Source organism: Aythya marila, assembly GCF_965140915.1.
Source record: "Aythya marila genome assembly, chromosome: 2".
Taxonomy (NCBI): Eukaryota; Metazoa; Chordata; class Aves; order Anseriformes; family Anatidae; genus Aythya; species Aythya marila.
The window spans coordinates 63,282,174-63,306,283 of record NC_139043.1 but is presented as its reverse complement, the minus strand read 5'-3'; the positions used below and the strand labels follow the sequence as shown (position 1 = coordinate 63,306,283).

Sequence of the window (24,110 nt, the reverse complement as noted above, 5' to 3'; positions counted from 1 at the left end):
GAGAGGAAATCCTTCCTGACACCCAGCCCAAACCCCCCTGGTGCAGCCTGGGGCTGTCACCTCACGTCCTATCGCTTGTCTCCTGAGCAAGGAGAGCAACACACTGCTCCTGGCTGCAGCCTCCTGTCAGGCAGCTGTGGAGAGTGGGGAGCTCTGCCCTCAGCCTTCTCCTCTCCAGACCGAGCAGCCCCCAGCACCCCCAGCTGCTCCTCACCCCTCTTGTTTTCTCTTCACCAGTTTTGGTGCTCTTCTCTGCACACACTCAAGCAACCCAAACCTTTTGTGTGGTCAGGGGCCCAAAACTGAGCACAGCGCTCGAGGTGTGGCTTCACCAGAGCTGAGTACAGGAGGACAATCCCTTCTTGCTGGCCGCATGATTTCTGATGCAGGCCAGGATGGCACTGGCCTTCTCAGCCACCGAGGAACACCACTGGCTCATGTTCATCCCACTGTCAACCAGCACCCCCAGGTCCTTTTCTGCTGGCAACTTTCCAGCCACTCTTCTCCAAGCCTATACGTCTGCATGGGGTTGTTATGACCCAAGTGCAGCACCCAGCACTTAAGCCTTGTTGAATCCCATACAAGTGATACAAGTGGATGTGGCCCATCAATCCAGCTTATCCAGATCCCTCTACAAAGCCTTCCTACCCTCAAGTGGAGGTCAACACTCCTGCCCAACGTGGTGTCTGCAAACTCACTGAGGGTGCACTCAATCCCCTCATCAAGAGTGCTGATAAAAATGTTAAACAGAACCAGCCCCAGTGCTGAGCCCTGGGGGATACCACTGGTGAACAGCCTCCAACTGGATTTAACTCCATTCACTGTGGCCCTTTAGGCCAGACTGCCCAGACAGATTTTTACTCAATGAACAATACCTCTGTCCAAGCCAGGAGCAGGCAGATTCTCCAGGAGAACGCTGTGGGAAACAGTACCAAATGTTTTGCTATAGACCACATCCTTTTCCTTGTCCACTAAACATGTCATCATATCATAGGGGGAGATCAGATTTGTCAAGCAGGAACTACATTTCATGAACCCATGCTGGCTGGGCCTGATTGCCTTGTTGTCCTTCACTTTTATTTTATTTATTTATTTATTTATGCATGTGATTGGTACGGTTTAAGCTGTTTAAGTATTATCTGATTCTCTGTTTTTTAACGTTGTTGCATGCTGGGATTTGCTGTCTTAAAAGTAAAACTGATGTAACTCGATGTGCACGTGCATACCTGTATACTGTAGCCTAACCCAACTGATGTCCAGTGATTTAGCCTAAGATGTTGATTGAGATGAAGTTAGCCTATGCCAACTGTGTCTTGAAGCAATTACTCATATTCAATTCCACAAATCAGGAGGTGGTAACAGTTTAAGCTGCCACAAGTGTTTGGAAAGTGAGTTTGCTTCAACATTGATTTGGGTTTAACCACAGAAATTCACTCTTGCCACCTCATACAGATTCCTTAGACGTGATGAGGTGTAGCTTTGTCTGATGCTGTTTTACTACAGGAGGAGCAAATCTGGCACTTTGTTAGTGTCATCTCTGCTGTGTAATTAGCCACTCACCTTTTATTTATTTACTTTTTTTTACCCCTCTCTGGAGTAGAGTCTGGCTCACATCCATTGGGCTGTTCTGGCAGGAAGGCAATGATACTATCAGGAGGAGACTGCTAGGGGCTCAGATGAGTTAGCTGCATATGTAAGCAATGATGCCATAAAAAATGTCTCTCTTGTATCCACTGTGTCGTCTGACACTTTAAGTATTTCATTTAGAGTGAAGAAATGTTGTGGGCGGAGGGTGATCTTGCGGGTTTGCTAGAACCAATCCCACAGAGGACTTAGGTACCAAGAAAGAGACAATGTACTGGAGTTTTATTTTGGGACTGCTTGACCTGGTTTCAAGCAAGATTTATCCTTTTTTTAGCATTTTGGATTTGAGGTTTGTCTAACTGTGAGCTGTAAGGATTAAATGAAATTGGGAGAAGTTGCCTGAGAAGAAATACACCTTGATTTATTTGTGTAAACATCAGTCTGCAGAAAGCCTGCACTGCGGTTTTTAGAACAAAATGAACTCTTAGCTCTCAAACTGTTAGGGATTCCTCACATACCTTTGACAAATGAGGATATTGGCCCATGAACAAACTAATGAACCGTGAATGCATCTGTGAGTGTGTGTTGCATTGTGCAGAGGTGGCCAGTACCTGTTAGCATGCTCATTGTGCTGGGTACCTCTGCAATGTTGACCTGTGGTGAACAGAAGGGAGCTTACTGATAGAGGTGCACGTCTCCCTCGTGCTTACCACAGGGTAAGGCCATGCACACGGGCACTGGCCATAATGTTGTGAGGACACTGTAAGCATACACCATAACTTGTGCCACGGTAACTTTTTCATCTACACGTAGCTTTAGTTTAATTGAACATCTTATGTGAGATTAACAAAGAGAAAATGTTTAATGCCTTCTCTTTCTGTCAGCAGGGTAAGGAGAATGGCCTATGGCATGTTTGAACTTTACTTACCACTAACAGCAGGGCTTTATTTATTTATTTATTTATTTTGTATTTAATTTGAGGGAGAATGCAAGGTTGTGGTGGCAGAACTCAGTGGTTGGTTCCAGTGGTTTAAGTCAGCATGTTCTTGTTATAGAAAACAGAGAGCCAGTGGGATAAAACTTAAGTCCTGCAGATGTTTAATGACAGGTTTCAGCAAACTTACGAACTCCTCAACTATGTGGCACAGTATCAGAGCCAGACACCATGGACAGTATATTTCAAACAAATATTTAGAAGTTGCCAGTGGAAGCTAAACTTTGCAAAATATGAAGTCATTCTCAAAAGGGTTTAGATCTGTTAAATATCATATGAATAGCCACCTATTTCTTGAAGCTAATGTTAGTATGCCTAAATCAGGAACATACTGCATGCATGTTAGCTCACATGTGGAAGGGGGAAGCTTTTGCACATAGACAAGGGAAAGTACCGTTGCTATTTTAGTGTGGCATTCTATTTAATGCACGTTTCATCTTTTTATATGTCTTAAGGAAATCTTTGTGTTTTTTTTTTCTCTTTCAGAATCGTAATGAGATAAAAAATGGAGCAATCCTTCGGTTAACAACGTCTCCAGTAAGTTACCATTCTGTTCTTCTCTCCCTTCAAAGTAAAGATTTGATTAGTAGAATCACTGTGAAGCAAGTTATATATTTTCAGGCTTTAGCTACACCGTATCCCACAATCCCCCTACAAAGGACAGTGATGGTGTGGTCACAAGAAGACTGTGTTGATCTCTTTTTTTGAGTTGTGGGCTGGGGTGGTGTCTCTCTAGTCAAATTTTGTGGCAGGGTTGTCACAGTTGGGTGTTCTTTGTCTTTCGCTTCTTCTCTTCCACTGGGAAGAGCTTTCATGTCCAAGATACCTCTGCTTCCCTGCTGGAACTGCAGCATCACTCATGTTCTCCTGTCCTGCCCAAGAGCTCTGAGCCAAGAGAAAAGCCTGAGGGTTGGATCTGGGAGAGCTCTTCTGGGCAGTGCAGGTCAGAGCTTTCCTGTTGTTGGGGTTTCTACTGATTGAGCAGCAGCTATAATGTTGAGATTTTACTGTTTTGTCTTTATTTTTTCAATACCACCTCGTTGCCAGCTCCTCAAAAAGCATAGCAGAGTTGCTGGTTGCCTTGTAATGGCCTGTTTTCCTGCTGAGTTGAACCATGCTGTTGCCACATGCTGAAAGCCACTATTAGTCCCAGAAGATGTATTTCTCTGGCAGCAGCAATCACATTTCCTTACTGACAAGCATAGTGTGCCATTAAAATGGTTTACCTCTTTGTGGTGGTGTTTTAGCTTCTGCAGAATCATTGCATTCTTATGTCCAAAATCTGCCCCCGTGTACTGCAGCTCATTTAAGCAAGGAAGACAGAGCTGTGGTGCTTTAAATTTGGCTTCTGTTGAACCTGTTAAGAGTGGTGTCAGATGCAAAATCTTGTTTATCTAGAAGTCATATGGAGATACATACTGGATGGGTCACTTTTCAGCTGTAGGACCTACCGTCAATGTAAAAAAAAAGAGATGTATGTTGCTAAAAATTTCCTAGGTCCTCCAGATACCATATGCATTTCCACTTGTCCCCAGCATGCTTAACTTGACCGTGATTTATACTAAGCTTAGGAGGTGACTGAGTTTGTAATGCATGTTTGTGTATACACAGAAATTGAAGAAGCCATTATGAAAACACATGCATGCCTCTGAAGTTTTTGGTTAAGTGTATCTACGTGAGTGTGTCCTCTTAACAGAAAGGACACCTAAGCAGCAGCTGTCTGAACAAAGACAAGAGATTTCCATTATCCTTTGTCATCTTTTCCACGGTCATATACAGAGCTTTACAGCTGTAGGAGTAAGAGCCATGGTCTTAAGCTGCTGTTGCCAGTCTGACTCCAAAGCTTCTTGCTATATGTCATCAGAACAGCCTTGTACATGAGAAACCACTTACCTGTGGAGGAAACCCCATCTGGTGGAGCTTCCTAAGAAACAGAAAGCCCTGGCACCAGCTCCTAACCTTTGGGACTTGTAAGAACAAATATCCAAATATCCACTCCACTGAAAAAGGGCTATCTACTGGCCAGATGTAGGATGTCGTGAAAGCAAAACAACATCTGTGGTTCATCAGGAATCAGTGTGGTCCAAATGCACTGCATCATTCTTCTGTGTAACCACAACGTGGAGTGACAGTATGAGATGACTCATGGAATCCTTCCCCATCACAAAATCCACAATGAGTTGCACCATGCAAAACTGAACTGAGGCTGTGCTTTGACGCATCTGTGGAAATAGCTGTCTGTCTGCATGGTCACTTGTGCAATTGGAAATGTGACCTTCAAACAGAAGATAACTTTTGGATTTATAACTCTTTCTACTAATAGCTGTGGGCCGGAAGGCAGGGCCTTGCATAAGATTCTCCTGTGCTTGTTCTGTTTCTTTGGTCATCTGCCTTAGGTTCAGTCAGCCAGGACAGGGCTCCTTAGGATATTGGGCTGTTACCCATTTTCTACCAAGTTAGGGACCATGCTTGCACAAGCCTACAGTTAAGAGTGACGCAGGGATCCTAATCTGCCATCCTGTTATGAGCTAGAAGGCCGCTCTAGTTTCTAGTTGTCAGTATTGACATTTATCACTAAACCAGGGCTTATTATCTTTTTTTTTTTTTTTTTTTTTTTTTTAGTTAACTTTTCCCCATAATCAGGGAAGTAACTTGGATGCAGGTTTTAAAGGTCTGGGTTGTTTTTTGTCAGATTAAAGAGTATTTGTATTCTTTAAATAGAGGTAAAATAAAGTTCTGAATGTTCCCGTACTAGAATAGTGTCTTTGCTTTGAAGGTACTGCTGAAGTGGTCATCATAGAGGTACCTAAAATAGATAGATTAAAGGCTTCCAAGCTGTGGTTTTTAGCCTGGTGACCCACACAATGTTTGTATTTAACCCTGAGAAGCTAACAGGACATCTGTTTCCATTTTTTCCTCTGAAATTCTATGTGAAAGCAACTGTAGATGGAGGAGATAATGTAAAGTGCAGGCTGAAAGATATAATTGTGCAATATGGGAATGATGCTTTCCTAGCTTCCAGGTAGAAAATGTTTTTCTCATCCTGTGATAATATTAAGATTCTATTTTTTTCCTTTCTCCCCCCCCCACTCTGTATCAGTATAAAACTGAAATTATCTCCTCCTCCCCTCAGACAAAGAAAATAGTAGCAAAAACACTGTGTAGAGGTTCGGGAATTTGAAAGAAAGAAAAGAAAGATTAAAAGAAGTGAAGAGGAGCCCCATACAAATTATCTGGTGCCTGGGATGTGTCCATGTAGCTTCAGAGAGGTCCAAGCTTTCTACTTTTTGGCTATCGTGGGCAAGCAAAATCTGTCTTGAACTTCACAAGCCTTTTGAGGAAACTTTTTTGAAGAGTTGGGAGGAATAGTTACGGCCAGCTCTGAAGGCTGCAGGAAATTAAAATGCATTTCTAGTTCTTACTTTTCATATAGTATAATAGCATCAGAAGCAAAAGTCAGGCTATACCCATTCACAGTTGCATGCTGGAGTTGAGTGAGAAGGACAAGATAGGATCTTTTGAGTTCTGTTGCTTTTAGTCTCAAGTTGTGTATTGCTCATGTACCCATTATAGGTACTATTAAAGATTTAAATGGTGGGGTGAGGGGAAGGAGAAAGCTAGGAGAAACACAACAGTATTTTTGGGTTGGCTTCCTTAAAATTAAGATTAGAAATCCAACTTCCCATTATCTAAATGAAATACTTTCTCTTTTTGAATCTCAAATTTAGATAATTTCGGGTGTGTGTATAAGTCCCTTTTTTTCCCCTGAAAGTCATTGTTAATACTGCAAGAGCAAAACTGCAGTTCTGGTGTGCTGCTAAATCCATTATAAATGCTTGCCTTCAGAGATTTATGACGTGTCTATTTTAGACTTCTTTGAGTTAGAACTTTGCAAACGCCAGTCGTTGGGCCTGGTGGGAATTTGAACTGCCTCTTTGTTTCCGCAGGTCTGTTTGCTAAGTTTGTGCAATTCTCTGAAAGGCTGTTTTTTTCTAAACAATGCTATTTTTTCCTCTATAAACCACTCACCACACAGACACTGTGTTTCCTAGGTAACTTGAATACAGATTGAATTTCTCTCATATTATCTTTGTTCCTATATCATCTTTCTCATTTATTTTTTTGCCATCCTATCATCTTTCTTAACAATTCTTTGTTAAGAATGTGCTGTTGTGCATTTTTGCTGTTCTCCATGACTTGTTTCCCCCCCTTGTCCATTTGCATTTCTGAGGGGTCTCATTCAATGCTTTTTATGCAACAATCTTTGTTGTATTTGAACATATGTGACAGGTGAAATGCCAGATTGTTATTGTCTATTTTGTGCTACCCTTATTCCCGTGGATGATGGGTAGGTGTATAAATGAGCTGTAATTGCTCCTGAGTGTGAGACTGTTCCAAAAGGACAGCTCTGTCCTGCAATGCAGCAAATGGAGTCCAACCTGCAAATCCTCATTGTAATGACTAATCATTTTGAAAGGCTGCTAAAATGCTGGGAAGACTAAGCTCAGGGAACTGTTCTCTTTCTCCCTCTGCCTTTAATTTAATGATTTTGAAACAGAACTGATTATTGGACCGCTAGCTGTTTGTTTTAAAGTAGCTTCTTGGGTACTTAGGAAGACATGGCTTGCCCATGAACCGTATACCTTTAACATTGAGTCAATGGGTAGCCATTTCTAATGTAGTATTTACAGTGCCTGATCATTTGCTTTTATCATGTGTTTTTGTTTGTTTGTTTGTTTGTTTGTTTGTTTCTCCCCTGGTTGGAGATTGATTGATTGAGTTCTCAAACCTGTGAGTTGTTTGTAGCAGCTGTATTAGCATTTCTAGCATGAGCAATCATGTCAATAGGGGTGTTTGCTAACAGTCATCATAGTATTTTCCCAGAATGCTTTTACAGATTTTAATAACATGTTTTTGATTTTTTTGTTTGTTTTGTTTTTTCATCTACGATCTACCCATATAAGACGCATATAAGGGAGGAGTGGGTTTTTCAACTTATTTTTACTTATGCATTGAAGTCCTCTATCTTTAATGAGTAAAAGGTCAGGGAATCTGATCTACAATTCATCTACAGTTGCCTTAATCTGTGTTCAACCGACTTAATAACCTTTAAGTTGGGTAAATACATGCATATTTGCAGATCAAGTCTATGATTGTGATTACGTTTGTTATATAGTGGTGAATTAGTTATTATTAAACCTTATACCAAGAGCACTGATTGTGGAGGTCGTTGAGCTACTTTTATATTTGTCTACACTTAATACAAGAGGAAGATTTGGGAAGTGGAGTTGTCTTCTGTCTTTTAATAGATAAAGGTTTAGTGTCATGTGTTCAGGTTTCAAAGTTATATTTTAAGTAGTAAGAAAAAATGATTATTTCAAAAGCAGGGGTAGGAAAAAAGCACTGCTTCTCAAACACTCCTAAGTGGCTACGGATTGTATAAACGTCTTTTAGGCATATTTGCATAATATGTACAGCTATGTATCTGTAATGATTTTATCACTGTTTTAGCACACAGCTCTAGACGTGACCATTTCCCTGTTTCTCTGTTTCTGCCTCCTTAACTACGTGTAGTGGTTGCACAGGACTGCTCTGTGAATTACATTTGTACAGTGCTTTGGGTGGTAGAAATTGTGCTTGCTGAGTATTAATATAAAAATGTTAAAAAATTAATGCCTTTGCTAATTAAAGTGGAATCTCATTGCCTACCTGGCATCACATGCTAGCCAGTCTTGCTGGGTTTGTTGAATCTGGTTTGCATATAATGATGGTTATGTAACGTGTCTGCTCCTCCACTGCTTGCTGTCGTGTATGCAGTCGTCGGTGAAGTGGCAGTAACAAGCCAGGAGAAGGTAGCAGTTTAAACCACCACAGAGTTTCAACACTTATCGATATTAGTGTTGATAAGTCACTTAAATCACGGAAGTGCATATTTGGTTAGTAAAATAAAAATGTATTTGCTAGTTACTGATGTCTTTTTTTCTAGCAGAAAGATGAAAAATGTGACTAATATCTACAGGGAAGATGAAAATACTCTTTTTTTAATTATTATTATTTTTTGCTTTTTGTAAAGAATAAAGAGGAAAACGGATAACATAATCTTAAAACAGCCACAGACAAGAAAATCAATACAGTCCAGATTTCTTCCATAGCACATCAGTGTTTGATTGTGGTTGCATTTGGAATGTGTGTCTTCCCTTCTGCCCTGGCTTACTGTATTTTGTGTTCTGTACAGAAGCCTCGTGGGCATCTGTGTAACAACTTGCTTTCAAAGTTTGATGCACAAAATCTTCAGTGCCAAACAAGTGATAATTTGATCAGTAGAACCCTTTGTTAGGATGTTCGTGGGATTCCTAACCTCCAAATCATAGAATCATAAAATATCCTGAGTTGGAAGGGACCCTCAAGGATCATCAAGTCCAACTCTTGACACCGCACAGGTCTACCCAAAAGTTCAGACCATGTGACTAAGTGCACAGTCCAATCTCTTCTTAAATTCAGACAGGCTCGGTGCAGTGACCACTTCCCTGGGGAGCCTGTTCCAGTGTGCAACCACCCTCTCTGTGAAGAACCCCCTCCTGATGTCAAGCCTAAATTTCACCTGCCTCAGCTTAACCCTGTTCCCGCGGGTCCTGTCACTGGTGTTAATGGAGAAAAGGTCTCCTGCCTCTCGACACCCCCTTACGAGGAAGTTGTAGACTGATGGCTATCTGGGGCTCTAATCAAGTCACATCTTGGATTTAGGTCATTAGTTTTCTTTTTAATCTGTCATCCCATCAAGCTGCTTCTTTTAAGCACTGCTGTTCTCTAAGGACAACCATCGAGAACAACAAAAAAAAACAAAACAAAAAACAACCAACCAACCAACCAAAAAAAACCTCTTTCTGTCTGTCCTTAGAGCAAGTCATTTCAGATTAGACACATGTAGCTTATGCCTCTTGACAGCCTTTTGAAATGCTTGGTCTTCAACAGCACACATTCTAGAAGTTTCTTGTCTTCCTGCCTTTCTAACCAGGAGAGCACTCAATGCCATCTTACATTTACTTCAACAACTGTGTTTCTGTTAATTCCTTCATAACAGTTCTCAGCTGGGCAGATTTTATACATTTATTTATTATTCTCACCTGAATGATATTTCAGCAGGAGCAGAGATGTGGCAGCTAGTGCTATAGTTGCTTTAATGAGCTGTGCTCTCTGTCCATCCACTGATGGATTGTAAATCATTAAAATAGCTCCCTGGTAAGTACTCCAAGTATATTTCATCTGGGTTTCATTTTTTAATGCAGTCATAACTGATCTGTACATTCCATAAGCATGTACGAGTGCTATGGCAACAAGGAGTAGGAGGCTTGAGAGAACTGCATGGCATTCAGTGAAGCGATGTTTTCACCCGTCAGGCACTTGCAATGACAACGGTCGGTATTACTTTTGGACATGTTTCCAGTGAGACATGTACCAACATTTTTGTTGAGACAAATATTTGTGTGGCCCATTAATCAAGATCTTCTCTGCCATTTCCTTTTTCCAATATGAGAAGGCTTGAGGTTTGTTGAATGCAGTAGCTTGCGAAACTTGTTTGATGTAGGTCAAGTACAGCTATGTAGAAACTTTTCTGATGGGGCATTTAGCAATGGCATAGTTTGGTAAAGCATGAGATGTTACTAAATTCTCTTCTATGTGCTTAAAACAGGGCCGAACAACTTTTGTAATGAAGAGACATTGCATTATAGATTTTGTGCTCTTTAGAAGAGACCAAACTGTCTCAGATTCATAATTTTATTTTGGTTTTAGTGTGGTGGATTGCAAAGCTCTCACTAGCTTCACAGGAACTAGGACTAACATCTCTCTGTTGAAAGGTTGGTCCTGCTGCTGTCCTGCAGTGTAGGTGAGCTGTTAATTGCACATCCCTGTGCTGGTCCTCTCTTTTTTGGAGAGAGATAAGGTTAGCTCTCTCCCAGCTGGGTATTGTTTCATATGTAATGGAAGTCTAATGGGCAGCAGCAGTTCCCAGTTCCAGGTGTTTATGGTGGGGGTAGGAATCCCTTCTCAAGAGGTAGGGTGAACTTGACAATAAATAAGTTAAAGTGTATGGAGATGAGGTGTTGGTCATACAGCAGTTGCAGATGTGATGTGAAAGGGTTGGGAGGAGGACGTTTTCCTGGCTCTGCTCACATATCCTCTTTTGCTTGCTGCTGTGTTACATGTGAGATTACTGTCCCCACATGTTTGGGCACAGCTCTGCTGCCTGTTTTAATTCCTCTGATTTACTGTTTGAGCAACTCAGGAGTGCTGCTCAGTCGCAGTGAACCAAATGTTTTGTTCATCCTTGCTGTTTGCTTCATTTTCACGGGGTCCAGAAACCTTCAGAAGAAGACCTGCTTCCCATGGAGAGATGGTAGGGTTTTAGCCTTCAGACAGTGAGGGGAGCAGGGGTGTCAACCTCCCAGAACCATGGCAGATGACAGAGGACACATACAAACCTTAACGAGAAAAATGATTTAAGCAATCATTTCCAAAGTCAGGGGAATGTAGCTCCTAGGTTGATACTGAAGACTTTCCAAAGTGCTTCTTTTCTGAGATAGGAGGGAATTCAGACATTGCATGCATTCTGAGAAAGAGTAATATTTTGAGGATACGTTGCTTCTCTGGATCTTCCTCACTTGTTATACCAGGGAGTCCTGAAAAGATCAAGCTTAATGTAGGGCTTTTTTGATGAGGTGGGAGGTAGCTGTTGAACTTCCAGTTCATGCAGTAGTAGTGATAGCTTGCAATTTTTGTGGCTAATTGTACAATAGCATTTTTTCAAAATTTCCTTTGCATACTCTGAAGAAAGAGATGTTTCGGAGGAATTATTTTGTGGCTAACCTGGATGTTGGAAGTTAATGGGATCTGTTTTTATTTCTTCAATAGGCTTTGGCACATGATTTTAGTCTACCAGCTGCTTATGTTTGAGAGAATATATAGGTAGATAGATATACCATTCAGACAGTCATTGTCCATTACAGAGACAAGATAGAGGTCACTGTTTCTCTCCTACAGCTTGAGCCAATTTGAGAGTAGGAAATTTATGGTGGCAAAGGGGTGTTTTGGATGACAGGATTGTGCCTCCTTATAGATAATATAACTGCTATGGCTATAGCACCTAATGCTTAAGGCATAGAAAACCCCCGAAATAAAGTATATTCTATTTATCTTCAATACTGTCTTAGTTGAAGATATTAACCTCAGTTGTATTAACTAGAAAGTATTTCCTCCCTGTATGTGTTTCTCTTGAGTAGAACGGTTCTGAGAGAACCTGAGTGTAGACCATACATTCTTTTTTTCCCTTTGTAAAAAAAAAAAAAAAAAAAAAAAAAAGGAAGAAAGGAAGTAACTTTTTTTTTTTTTTTTTTTTTTTTCTCAGAGGATACTGGGACATTTAATTTATTAATGTTTGTGAAGCAGTTAAGATTATGTTGATAGGAAACTTTATCTATAACACAGTAGTTTTACTTTTCCCTCTGTTCTCTGTTTAAATGTTCACTTCCACTAAAAATGTCTACTATCTGAGGATCTTTATCTACAGAGATGATCAGCTTGGTGAAGACTGTATTCATTACTTGAACAGAAAATTGTCAGTGCAGCCTTTTTTTTTCCTTATTTTTCTTATTCTATTGCTGAGAAAGAATAAACAAAACCTCAGAGAAAATAACAGTGAACAGAATTTACCAGAATCCTAATGGTATAATGGCACATAGCTTCTTATTTACTTTTCATTCAGTGCAGGTAAGAAGTGAATTTTTTGGGGGAAAAAAAAAAGGCAAGTATTTGCATATAACAAGGAGGATTCTTTTTCTAAGAGAAGTACTGGCTAGCTATTAACTATTACTTTTGGGAATTGTGTTCAGGTAAGTGAAAGCATCAGATTGAAACTGTGAGATGTAAAGTATTTGTACAGCTAAACCGAAGGACAAATTCATAATTTAATATGCTTTACTTATATATCCCCTTAGATTTTTTTATTTTTATTTTTTTTTAATCGTTGGTGTTATGTTTGGATGTTGCTGACCCCTCATTCTGTATTTAAAGTGTTAATGGTCCGAGTAGCCTCATAGATGTGGTATTGAAGTTACATAAATATGTATGAGTGGTAATATAGTATGTGGGAAGTAATAATTCCTGTGCTTTTTTAGAGAGAATATGGGTTTTTGAATTGATTGAGAGCAAGTGGAAGAGAAGAGAGGGAGGAAGGAATAGAAGGCCTGATATTGGGCTCTTTTGACATAACCTGTTTAGGACAGTATATGGCCTTTATTAATAAAGCTCATGAGAAATGCTTAAACCAAGGAAGTGTTGCCAGGGAAAAAAGAAAAATGTTGTCATTACTATACTGATATTGTCTGATGTGATTTGTTTTATTTCCATTTTTACTTTTATTGATATGACACACTAACTCTTCAAGCCAAAGGCTGTATTTTGTAATGCTTGCATTTTGACTGCCACAATGGGATGTCTATCCATTGCTCAATTTACAGTTCTGCAACAATCCAAATAATTATACATAATAGAGGAGTAATAAATGAATAATATAATTTTGTAAAAGTAATGTGTGTTTGAGCTACTTGAACGTGTCAGAGAATGTAAATGTTAAATATTAATATTAAGCATGGCCATGGTTCCTGTTTGCACTAACATTTTATTTGTTATAGTCATTGTAACATAAGTTCTTTTGGTTTTGTTTTGTGTGTCTTTTCTTTCAGGCTCAAAATGCACAGCAGCTCCATGAAAGGATCCAGTCTTCTAGTATGGATGCAAAGTTAGAAGCACTGAAAGACTTAGCAAACTACTCACGGGATGTTACTTTTGCCCAAGAATTTATAAACCTAGATGGCATTTCTCTCCTAACACAAATGGTTGAAAGTGGCACAGAGTAAGTATTCTGCTTAAATTGTGATCTTTCTCCCATATGGTGTATGGATAGACTCTCTTTCTGAGTGCCTGAAGTATTTCTACAACTACTAAGATAACATAAAGTGTCAAATTAAATAGTTCTCTGCTGCTAGGATAGTATACCATTATCGATGCGAATACATTAAGTATTTTTAGTTTTCCCTAACATTGGAATGGTGGGAAAGGGAGGTGGGCAATGTCACAAGTAACCCTCCATGCTACAAAATTTTGAGGAAAACCGTGGTCATAGTTTCTCCCTTTCTCATTAGAATTTAGATAAATCATTGATAGTTTATTAAAAGGCTGATATTTAAGTGATGTCGCATGAAAACTGTGTTTTAAATTCAATGTTTTTCAAAACATTGTAGAATATGTAATGACAATATCTAGTGCTTGCATTTTGTTTTCATTTTTACTGTTTTAGTTCTGGCAGAGGTTTGTCAAATGACAATGTCTTTTTGAAATTAAGAAGTTATCTCTGAAAATACTTCTATTCTTTACCAGAACATCTTATCGTTTTTAACCGCTGTTGAAATTTTGGACTGTGGTACTAAATGATTTTCCCTTGTCTTAATGTGGATGCTACAACAACAAATATATCAATTGGATTATTGCACTATTAAATTATGTTTTAAGTTACTGCTTCAAGTAGGTTTTTGAATTTGAGTTTTTAGTGCTTTGCAGTCAGTGTCAACCTCTACTATATATGAGGAATCAAGAGTTCCCACACCCTTTGCTGAGAGAAAATAAACATGCTGCAGGTACCCCTCCACATTCCTTGGGGATGTTCAGTCTTGTGGACTAGGGATCAGAAGTCAGTTGCTGAAATCAGTTTAAATCCACTCTCAAATTTGCTTGTGTTCCCTCAGGTTCAAGAAAGTAAGTAATTTAGGGAGTAAAGCAAAAGCAGTAAGTGGCCTTTGAAATGGAATCATCGGTGATGATCCCATGCAAAATGTACTGTGAATTTTCAAAAGCAAACAAACAAAAAACAACCAACCAACCAAAAAACCTTCTTAAAATCTAGTAATCTTTAGATTGGAAAATGTGCTTACTCTTGCTGATTAGCCTGTTGTGTGGCTAATGGTCTGTTGGACTTTGAATCTCCATTGCCTAACTCCTGTGGTATACTGCAGTTCCTGTATGTCATCGTTTCATCTTCAGAATTTTGGGTTTACGGTCTTTACTTTTTTTGCAGTGATGTGGTCTGTGGCACATTTTATGTCACTTTAATAAATAGAAAACTTTTTCTATATATTAGTCAAATCATCTTATATTCATATACATTTTTCTTTAAGGACCAAATTAAATTAAAACTAAAGATAAATTTAAGTTAATATAAAAGTATAAATGCAGTTATATCGACTGCTTCCCACTGAACTAATTAAAAATTTCACCAAATGGGCAAACTTGTACGTGCCTAGGAAGATCACAAGTAATTTAAAAGTCACTGCCTCTGTAGTTTATTTTGTCATGGATTTAGTTAAATGGTTTACCTTCTACACCATGAAAGGTATTTAAGTTAAGGCTCTTTATTTTGTATTGAAACAGATGTGGAATGTTCACTTTTTTCTTTTTTCTTTTTTTTTAAAGCACTGCTTTTAGCTTCATCAAGGCTAAAGAAAGTGCCTTCCTCATCCTTCAGATGTGTCTGTACTATTGCTTTGTAGCTGAGAGCTGGGCCAAGCTGTACCATGCTGGCCTGGTTTAATAGTTAACAGTTTTCTGGGATGGGAAATTACTTAAGCCGGCACTGCTGCTGAAAAAAATGCTCAGCAGTTTACACCCTGGTAATAATTCATGTCTGAGGGCACGAGTTTTCAGACCACATGGCAGGCTTGTAGACTGGACATATGAGCAGAATCCCATTGCATATATTTATTTATTTTTTTGTAAGTGGATTTCCTTTGGAGGAATTTCAGCTTCTTCTTTTGTAACTGGTGCAATGTATCACCAAAGAGGCATTGATTGATCTACCTGTCTAATCTATTTCTCCCAGTTTCTGCCTGTGGGGAGAAACATTGTCTAGTTTAGGCATTGAGCAAAGATTCATCCTAAATATTTCCAGCATCTTCACATGTTGATGAACACTCAGTGCTTACTGCAGTCTTTTTTATATTTATCAATCTAGACAACCTGTATTTCTGTTTTTTTCCAAGTTTCCCTTAGTGAAGGGACTTTGTAAAGCAAGGACATCTGCGCTACAGATATTTGTGCATTCCCTTCTACTTTTATGCTGTGCATCACTGTCTGATAAACACATGTTTAACAGAACTTGAGACTTATATTAGGATTTGTTCCTTTCATTAAAGAGAGTCAACAAACTCAACCTGCTGTGGTGCTGCTGCTTCCCTTTCGGGTTTGACTTCAAGCTATTGATCCAGACCTCCTACTTCAGGGTCTGTCACTCATTGGGTTTCTTGTTGTTTATACACACTAAGCCACCAGACAAAGTACTTCTGGGGAAGAATCATTGGTAATAGTATTGTTTGTGTTTTTTTATTATTATTATTATTTTTTAAAAAAACAAAAACAATACTGTTTTTTTTTTTTTTTTTAAAGAAGACAAAACAAACAAAAAACCCACCACCACCAACAAAAAAAAACTTCATTATTGTAGAAAAACAAATGTTCAAAATGTCCTGTGAGTGAACAAAGTGTGTGTTGGGGGGATAAGAGAAATATATGGAGGAGAGAGTGGGACGACAAGGACTAACAGCACTTTGAGTTCCCTAATCTGTCAAGGAAAACCAACCAGAGTCAGTAAAATGTTCTCAGATATTCTCTAGTCCTGCTTTTCCTTGGACTCTGTGCAATGCCACTCATGAGACATCCCACAAGATGCTGGTTGAAATGGCCAACCTGACTGAAGGTCTCCTTGCTGTTAGCTCCCATACTGGGCCTGCCCCTTCAGTTGCGTGGCCTTGGGGGTTGTGCTGCTGAACAGGTCACCAAAAAGCTCTCTTCCCTTCTCTTCCCCTTCCTAGTACTTGCCACTTAGTGGTATTTTGAACAGATCATGTCAGTGTCCATAGGTTGACCTCCTCAAACAGTTATGTTAGCATCACGTAGGGGTGGGCTGTGTTGGAGGAGGAAGGATCCAGAAGTTTGAGGGAAGGCTGGAAACTTCTTTGATGGGCCACGTGTCTTTAATGTGGAGTTATCTTACCCAACTTTGAGTTGTTGTTGTTGTTGAGCCAGCCTGGCTTGAATGAGGCTACAATCCAACCGTGCAGCTGAGGAACCTGAATGGTTTGATGCTGCTATGAGATGATCTGGCTCCCTGCCCTCTTCTCCCATTCTTTGTGTGCTAACCCCTGCTTTGCAGCCCAGTCCCGCTGTCTTCCTTGAATTGGGTCTATCTGGATGCTTCACAAAGCCCATCCAGCTCGTTAACTTGTTTGAGAAATATCCACTTGGGTTTTGCACAGTCAGCTTTTGCTTATTTTGAGACTTGCAGAAGAAAGAGGCAAAGTGGGAGTGAGTGGATGCAGAAAGAGCATGTGGTCTGTCCACCCTGTCCATTTCCCCCCCCCCCAACACCATTCTTTATGCTCTGATATTGGAGCCCAGCCCCAGAGATTGGTGTGAAGCCTCTGGGGGGCCACAGGGAATGAGACACACACCGTGAGTCTGGTGCTGCTCTGCATAGAGCTCCCCTGGGTGCTTTCCTGGCTGCCTGTGGGTTAATACAGCTGAGGGACAGCCTTGTGGTGGGTAGAGCTTGGGCTGAGTGGGGCCTCTGTTCATGGTGTGGTGCAGCTGTGCTAGAAATTGATGAATTTTGTTAATTCAGGCTTTATTCTCTATATTCCCCAAAGGGGCAAACAGCGGTCATTAAAAGTACCATCATGCTCAGTATAAGTTTGCTCTGAGGTTTTCTTTGCACGTGGAGCTCATGTTAGGGGCAGCTCTTAAGTTATAATTTGAGTCTGTAACTAAATTTTAGTGGGCAGCCTCTGGAAAGCAAGACCACAGCTACAACTTTCACCAAGGAAAAGGCCTATGCTGCATTTATACTTGGCGTTATTTATTGTGCTACTTACTCGTTATTTTAGTGAAGCTGATGCTTGTAAAAATACAGTGGTCAGAGCAAGGGAATGTAAAGCCCTGGGTTTCTAGTTACCTCTGCTTCATTTTGCTGGTGATGGAAAGATGTAGTAATACAAAAAGTTGACAAGAGCTAGCAGTGTTTGTTATTTAACTTCCTGTGTGCTATATCCCCGAATGTTGAAGAAAAATAAAATGCAGTTAAAAAAATGCCTTTCCAGTTTCTGATGATAGTATAGGTTGAAAAATAACAAATTGAGAGGTCTTTTTAGTGTTTATTATTACTTCAATAAATAATATTATTTCAATATTATTTTGATTTTAGTATTACATGTAGTTTCCACAATTTGGGCCAGATCTCCTTGAGTGCCTGCTGCTTAGAGCAGAGAAACTGTAGGCATGGTGTGTGCTGGGACAAAGCCATAGGGGTTGCTGGTGAATGGATTGTAAGATGCGTGGGACTGTAGTGAAGCTGAGAAAGAATCTTGTCAATAGTGATATATTTATATTGCAGAGATTCAACATGTCTTAGCAACTGTCCTTACCTATCTCAGTCCTGCTGTTTGAGGTGGCTCATTGCTGGTTTTCCTTTAGGCTCATTCTTGCTTCCAGAATATGCTGTGAGTCTCTTACAGAACAACAACAACCAGTTGTTTTTAAGGTTTATTTTTGTGGTTCAGGTGACTCATAAATAATAGTAGAAGCTACAAGACGAGTTTGCTCATGAAGAGCATGTAAATGATGATTCCATTTGATAATTATCCATGATGCTGAATCATTTCTTACACTTGGTGCCTCTGTTATCACCAAAGAGGTGTGTGTGTGCATACACAAAGTTTTTTCCTTTTAAGAGACTTCAGAAAGGGATTTCCATAGCACTTCTAGAACTGTTTTTACATTTGAAGCCCAGTTTGTACCTAATTAAGGGAATCTGACTATGATGTCAATCTGGTTGGATGTATGGACAATGTAAAAGGGAAGCGTGAGGGTGGGTTTCTTCTGCTCTCTCCCCCCACAGAGTGCAATATGCTAATAATAATAATAATAATAATAAAGGCAGAAAGAAAACAATGCTAGAGACCAAACTGGAAGAAATAGTCATGTCTCCTTGCTACCCTATCTGAGATAATGTAGTTCACTCACTCTGAGATATATTCCATAGTCTAGTCCAGAATTAATATTTTGGGAAAAATATGGCTGTATAGGCAGCCATTCTGATGTTACAGAAGGCTGGTAAAGATGTGGATTTTTTCCTTGACATGTCATCTGAGTTGTGTGACTGGGACAGACTCTCAGCCTTCCTTAAAAGGGAAAAAAGAACCCAACTGATAGTTTCTTTAAAGCCCCTATAAGAAAAGGAAAATACAAGTCAAAGACCATAAATAATGAAAGCTGTAAAGAGTTAAAAGGAATCTGAATTTATTTTTGTCATTATCAGTAAAAATAAGCTCATGATTGGGAGGAAAAAAAGGAAGACCTCTTTCAGAATATTCTTTTTTTTTTTTTTTTTTTTTTTTTTTACTGGCAGTATCACTGTCTCTGTCACTTGTCATTTGGCTGAAATCACAGATAGCTTTTGCCAAAAAGCTGAGCCTATGCAAAGCCTAGCTGCCTTGACAGTAAGCAGAATTGTTTCTGTTGCTGTTGGGAAGGGAGTTCTTCAGAGGTCCGCTTCAAAGATGTGGCTGTGCTGAGTAGCTTTATTGTAGCACAGCAGTGTCACAGGAGCGTGCTGGTTGATGCTGCTTAGACATGGTTACAGATTGTCTGGTTTTAATTTTAAGGGAGATGCAACTGTTTTATGGGCAGATTAGAGATGGAAAACTTGCTTCAAATTGTAGTGGCTGTTCAGTTTTGTCTTCCTACTGGAAATAATAAATGTAGCTAGATGAGAGTTATACAAACTTCTCAACAAACATGTATTTGTATGTTGTTGTTTTTTTTTTCTTTTTCTTTTTTTTAACCTGTTAACTGAGAGGAGTCTTCTATTGAACATGTGCAGTTGTGGAGTTGGCAGATCTACAGCTGGAAATCTCTGGGATGGCATTTGTGCATTCTTTAAGGACATTGTATTGTTCAGTGAAATACTAGCTCTTGGCTTGTCTTACAGAGATAATGCTGTATACCAGCCCAGTGGAAAGCTGAAGACAGATTTGTTAAAGTTGGAGTAACTCCAAACCACACTTTCTGGGACAATTGCTCGCATACCTGCTAATGTTTTTTTTTCCATCTCAGTCTGATGAGTATTTCAGTACTGCTGTCAAAACACTTAAGCTGCTGTTGCTCACAGCCTCTTGTTCCTGTCCTTCTTTGTTTGAAGAGTTATGCCAATAATATTTATCGCAATCTGGACTGGAAAACTTGTCTAGATTATTAAAAGTGACAATAAAGGCTACTTTTAATACAATATTCCACAACCCAGTTCAGCTCCTTCATTGATGAGCTCACCATGTTGCCCCAGAAAGTAGTTATACAAGCACAATTGACTGGATAAATGGAAAATGAGTTTTTTCAGATGTGCACAGTACTAAGCTAGTAGGTCTTTGCTGAATAAAGTACTTCTTTCCCACCCTTCCCTGCTGCTGGCTGCATAGTCCATGTTCCCTCTTTTGGTCATCTCAACACTTGGTCAGCTCCAGTGTTCATCTGACTCCTTAGTGAGCAAATTCGTATTGCTAAACTGACAGAAAATAAACCAGCTAGCGAAGGGAGGAAAATAATTTTATTTATTTATTTATTTTGACAGCACTGGTCTGTCAGGCTCAGCCGTTCCTGTGAATCTTCACCTGGAAGCATAGATTACTTAATCTGACATTGCTGCCAACATTGATTCGTGTCCAACAGGGGCTTTGTGCAATCTTCATTTCTTAGTGCTTCTGTAATGTCGGGAGTGTGTGACCTGTTGTCTGTAAGACAGAAATATAGAACAGTTTATAAAAGTCAGCTAATCCAGTTCTTCTGTTGTGGAGATGGTAACGACAGGAGAATGAACCATTGAAGATCACACCTTTGGAGGGGAAAGGGGGAGACTTGCTGCTGCCTGCTCTCTCCTCATCCCGGATGCTTTCATTCTGGGGTTCTTCTTACTTGGCCTGCACTTAAGAATATTAACATTTAAATGACCCCTGTTAAGTATTGATACGAACACCCTATTGACAGGAACAAGGCAGAGGAGAGGAGACAGTATTACTGGTTTTGATTTGGCAACCACTTTTGTAAAATGTCATTAAAAAGAGTAATTCTAAGGCAGATTTATGTTTCCAAATATTCTTCAAAGTACCAAGTGCTAGACAAAACTCATCTTTTTTTTTTTTTTTTAAATCCGTATGAAAGTATAGTATTCAAAGAAATAGCAAAAATTAGAAGTAAAGCTTAAAATCTCCACTTCTGCAACTTTTCCAGAGTTTTTATCTCAAGCTATGGTGACTGTGGAGTATTGCAGTGGCTGTGAGGAGTGGGAGTGCTGCTACATGCATTAAAAATCATTTTGCAGATTTCATCTACATAATACATTTCAAACCCTCACCACAGGGTTTTCAAACCCTCACCAGACTTCATTTATGTGATCACCACACCTGATACAGACAGAATCTATAAAAATGCACTCCTGTGTATTTGTCTTATGATTCCCAAATGCTGCCTATTATCCAGACTGTGGGCTATCATTCTGAGTGCCTGAAAAACAGTATCCAAGTCCAGATTTACTGTGGTTAGCCGGTCCTTCATCCATCATCCAGTCAGTGTTTTGTTACATGCAGGAGGAAGTTCTTATTCGCATCTTCTACCTTTGCCAGTAATGGCCATGGCCAGGGCCATGCTGAATGGAAAGCTTTTATCCTCTGGTGTTTTTATCCAGCTCTGCAAATATTTGAACAGTGCAGGCTCAGAAATATGGGTTGCCGTGATGTGACTACTTTAGCTCACTGCATTTCTAACTCCAGGGGGTCTGCACTGGCTACCTCAATGGGACAAAATTTTTAGTAGTTTTCTCCAGTTCAGACAAGCCTTTATTGTGCAGTGCACATTATCCCAGTGTGATCAAGACTTGGACATCTTAGGTTATTGTACAGCAATTTTTGCATGTGAACATGTAGGAGTTGACCCAGTTAGGTCCTTGCTAATATGGTCGCAGCTGGAAGCCACTGTTGACACAACATACAGTGCACTTTGGGCAAGTTTAGGTCTGTATGGCTTGGGAAGGTCCACAGGGAACTGTGAATTCCTTGGGATTCAGCCAGAAATATATTGCAAAGTTCATTTGAGGCCAGACAGGGAAAATACTGTGGTAGCAAAATGTCTAAATGAGTAACTTGTCGTTAATGTTTACTCTGCATTATGTTGGCATTTGTTTTGTGATTTCTCCCTGTATTAAAGTTGCTGTCTGTTTTTATGGCTTTCACCACTACAGTGCCTGAACCTTTCAAAAACGCTAGTTAATTTGCCCTCATAATGTTTGGCCATGGTTTTATTCTCATCTGTGCAAGTGCACCTGAGGGACAGCTTCTTTAATAAATAAATAAAGGTATCTGGCTAATTATGGTGTCTCGACTATGTCACTAAGATCTTCAGCATTTTTGACCATGCCTGGGGTAACTCACCCAGGAAGTGTTTTACGGAACTGTCTGGTTTCTACCACAGCCAGCCCACCAGAAGAAACAACAGTTGTGTGTGTGGAAGAGTTAGCTCAACTACTCTTTGAGCATTAACTTTAACATGCTCTGTGGGTGAACGTGAGCAGTATTGCTGTTAATACCAGGTTATAAGCTTTTGCTTTGATGATAGGATGAAAACAGCACGTGCTTCTTTTGGTAACAGCCTCCACCTGTTCAGTGATGAAAGAAGTACATCTGTAGCCATACTGTACAGTGTCACTGTAACACTTGGTGTCATTGATTGACTGCTGCTTTTGTCAGACATTCAGGCAACAGAGATTAATAGAAATTGTTTGCTCTAATATGAAGGTTATTTTTCCTCTCAAGTCAAAATTTGCTTCACCAGAAAAGATCTGTATAATTTAATTTTCTCTATATTTTTCTAAACAAAACAAAACAAAAAAAAGTTGTTTTATATTGCTTATCTTCTTCTCAAATGAACTAATTACCAGTTAACTCTAGGTGGGTAAGAGTCCTGCAAATGCTAAGCAAGTCACTGTCTAAATGTTTTGTTCTGGGATTGAGGTATTTGTTCTTTAATCTCTGGGTTTAGTCATGCAGAAAGTGCACCTGATTATATCCTGTTGTGAAAAATCTCTGGCAAAATTGAGCCTGTCTATTGAAATGCTACCAGTATGTAAACGCCACTCATTCTTCTCTTTGATGTCAAGCAGACACATCAACTATTTCAAGTTTAGATTTTATTTTTATTTCAGAAGGATGCTAAGAGGTTTGGCTGGCATGTGCTGCATAAGGTTGCTTGGATCCACACACGTTTGGGAGCTGACAAGATGCTTTTGTGATGTTTTTTTTTTTTGGTGTGTGCTTGTTACGGTTTAGCAGAGTCTCCTGCAGCTCACTGTGTTGGCAGAAGCACGGGAAGGGATGTTCTGCTAAAGATGGGCTCTCCTACTGTAGGAAATGCTTGGAGCTTTTCTGCTAAGAAAAGCATATTAAGGGTAACTTTCTCCCCTTCTTACAGCTGTCTGATCCTCCAGATGCTTTTTGTTTGCTTGTTACTGCTGGCTACACAGGTAGCTGAGGCAGCAGAAAAAAACTAAAGCCATGAAATCCAACAACAAAAAAATCCCGTCATATTTTTAATTTGAGCCTGGCTATGGCCTATTCTGTGCCTGGATGCAGGGTAACCCGTTCCATCGTTCTCTTCAGGCATTAATATTGAAATATTAATGCCTGAAGCTCATAGCTAGCACTGAATGATGTCAAACTGCTGTCACTGTAATGTGGTCTTTGTGTTTTCTGCACGTGTGATTACACAAACCAGCCCTAAAGTTGCTCTGTATGAGGCTGGTCCTTCTTCCTGAAAAGACACTACATAAATTCAAGCAGTCTAAGTAGAAAGCACAACATTGCTTATGCATAAAAAGAATGGAAAATGCAAGGTGGTAGGAGTCACTGCTGTACCAAAATAAAATAAAATAATCTAATCGAGTTCTGGGACAGCAAGTTGAATCAACAGTTGGAGAGACTGGAGTGTGAGCTGTTGAGAGCAGAATGGCAAATGCAAAGGGGAAGACCTGGCAGAAGGGGACAGGGAGGAAGGAGGAACCTTCTTTTCCTGTTGGGCACTAGTCTGCCCAGCCAAACCTCTGAAAAAAGTCTGTGAATCAGACTTAGGGGACATAGGAAAGGGCAAAGTAGGACACTGACTTTTTTTTTTCCCCTTGGTTCAAGTGATATTTTACCAAAAAGAAAAGTTACTTGTGTTGGATGCAATTTTTACCATTGATTGTGTCTATTTTGGTTTCCTTAGTAGCATAACCAGCAGTTCTGAAGCCAATGCTTACCAGGAGGGTGACAATTGTGATTAGTGCACTACAGCTTTCAAGTGTGCTTATTGCTCCACCCCCCCTTCACATTTGACTTTTAGTTTCTTGAAT

At 39.7% G+C, this 24,110-nt stretch overlaps 1 protein-coding gene across 8 annotated transcripts in view; it reads left to right on the top strand.

Moving 5' to 3' along the window:
* ELMO1 (engulfment and cell motility 1) overlaps nt 1–24,110 on the top strand; it is a 322,098-nt gene that overhangs the window by 72,020 nt on the left and 225,968 nt on the right. For all 8 annotated transcript variants that reach the window (XM_082753916.1, XM_082753922.1, XM_082753917.1 and 5 more), the window contains 2 exons: nt 3,065–3,115; nt 13,318–13,487. In XM_082753916.1, coding sequence (XP_082610042.1) covers nt 3,065–3,115; nt 13,318–13,487 — 221 coding nt within the window. The remainder of the gene's footprint in view (nt 1–3,064; nt 3,116–13,317; nt 13,488–24,110) is intronic.